Below are 2267 nucleotides of genomic sequence, written 5' to 3'. Positions count from 1 at the left end.
ATGATGTCCGGCAGAAACATCTGCGGAAAGTGACAATCGGAGATTGCCAAGCAGACGGCTTGCTGGACTCTGGTGCCACTGTTACCCTGGTCCAACCTGATATGGTTCGACCAGAATTTGCTCCCGGGCACCAGGATGCAAGTGACCATGCCAGATGGAGGACCGCAGTCACTCCAGGTTGCTCTGGTCTTTTTGGATTGGGGTGCCGGACGTGGCATGAGGGAGGTGAGGATATGGCCTGGGTAAAATGCTGAAGTTTTGCTTGGTAATGACCTGGGGCATGTAACCTGTATTCACAGCAGAGTTGGCTCCTGTTGCAGCAAATACTAGGAGCCAGTCATCAAGGATTGCAGCGGAACCAACTCCTATCCACCTGCATTTGGGACTAACTGTTCCAGCGGTCTCTGCGGAGACCAGGCAGGTAAGCCAGACTGAGTCATGACCAGAGACTGACTTACTGTTCCCTTTACGTGTTCCTGTTCCCCCTGACTTAGAGACTAAGGGTGGGTGGTTTGTGTTAGGAACAGAGTTTAGGGATGCGGTGAAAGCTGACCCCAGCTTGGAAGGTATGAGACTTCGGGCGTCCGAGTCTAGGGTGAGTGAAGGGTCAGACCACTTTCTGTGGCACCGCAGGCTTCTGGCCAGAGGCATCAGGACCAGTGGCAGATTTCTGCCGCTGCGGTGATGCCTGCCAGCAAGTGAGTAAAGCGGGTGATTGTGTGCAGATACACCTGAACTTGTTACCTGTAATGGGGAAACTGTTTCAGAGAGTAGCTAAGGCAGTGTTAGGTATCTTTGCTAGGATAGGTTTTCCTAGAGGGGTTCTAGGTGAGATAGGGTCCCGGTTAAGAAGGCAACCAGGAGCAGAAGCCAGGGCTAGGTTAGAACAGCATAGGGTTCTGTTCTTGGACAAGCCGGGCAGGACACATATTACAGGTCATCCTGTGCTCACAGGTGATCTGCATCCTCTGTGTAAGTATACCTACTGGGTATCTGCAGAGGTGAAGGGCAGTATAGAGAGGGAGGTTGGAGAGATACTGGCCCTAAGGGTAAGTGTGCTCTCTCAGAGTCCTTGGACTTGTCCGGTAGTCCCCATACCTATGAAGAATGGGACCACCCACTTCTGATTGGACTACCGGCAGCTCAATGCAGGGGGACGGTGTCAGATGCTTATCCCATGCCCCGCATAGATTAGCTTGCGGGGGCAAAGCATCTGACAAATATGGATCTAAGTAAAGGTTACTGGCAGATTCCCCTGACCCAGAAGGCTAGGGCGAAGTCAGCTTTCATCACTCCGAGTGGCCTCTATGAGTTCTTAGTGAAGCCATTCGGGATGAAGAATGCCCCGGTTACCTTCCAAAGCCTGGTCAATAGGTTTCTGGAAGGAATGCAAAGTTATGCAAGGGCATACCTGGATAATATAGCTGTATTTAGTCATTCATGGGATTCACATCTAGTGCACGTAGCAGCGGTGCTAGCCAGAATTGGGAAAGTGGGGCTCACATTGAAACCTACCAAGTGCTTAGTCGGAATGGCAGAGGTATTGTACCTAGGGCCCAGGGTGGGCGGAGGGCAGCTTAAACCTGAGCCAGCTAAGGTTGGGGCAATGGTGCAGTGGCCCATCCCTAAACCTAAGCAGGTTATGGCTTTTCTAGGCACCGCTGGCTACTATAGAAAGTTTGTCTCGCAGTACAGTGCTCTGGCTAAACCCCTGACTGACTTGACCCAAAAGCGACTCTCAGTACTGGTTGTCTGGTCTCCTGCCTGCGAAGTTGCTTTCCAGGCATTAAAAACCGCACTGGCCAGTGCTTCGATCCTAGGTGCATGGGACTACTCTAAAAAGTTTTGGGTGTAGACGATGCCTCGGACTGTGGCATTGATGCTGTGCTCAGCCAAGTAGGGGAGAAGGGTATTGAGCATGTGAGCATGGCAATGTGGATGGACTATCCCCCATGGACAGTCCCATTGACACTTTAACCTGTGCGGCCAGTCAAACCGCCGGATGGGGCGGTGTGCCAGCACCTACACTTTGAGGTGGGGAGGTGTGAAGGTGACGGGGTACCCAGGCCAATTAAAAAGTTATTATGCCCGGCTGGGTGCCTCTGAGCTATATGGGGGGAATTGTGATTGTCAGCTCTTCAACCCAATCATGGCATGTAACTGCATTTGTAATAAAGATGTATGTGTATTTTTACTGTTCCAGGAGTGCCAACCAGTGGAGATGTGCAGGGCGTTAGTTTCAGGGGTGATTATAGAGTAAAATGTTG

At 51.5% G+C, this 2267-nt stretch overlaps 1 protein-coding gene across 1 annotated transcript; it reads left to right on the top strand.

Annotated features, from left to right (window-relative positions):
* The first annotated feature begins 1531 nt into the window (after positions 1 to 1531).
* On the top strand, positions 1532 to 1855 carry LOC142501287 (uncharacterized). The gene has a single exon (XM_075611052.1). The coding sequence runs from the start codon at positions 1532 to 1534 to the stop codon at positions 1853 to 1855; it is 324 nt and encodes a 107-aa protein (XP_075467167.1).
* The last annotated feature ends 412 nt before the right edge of the window (positions 1856 to 2267 follow it).

This window comes from Ascaphus truei, chromosome 1 (genome assembly GCF_040206685.1).
Source record: "Ascaphus truei isolate aAscTru1 chromosome 1, aAscTru1.hap1, whole genome shotgun sequence".
Lineage (NCBI taxonomy): Eukaryota > Metazoa > Chordata > Amphibia > Anura > Ascaphidae > Ascaphus > Ascaphus truei.
Note: the sequence above shows the minus strand (reverse complement) of the source record. Positions and strands in the feature narration are given on the sequence as shown.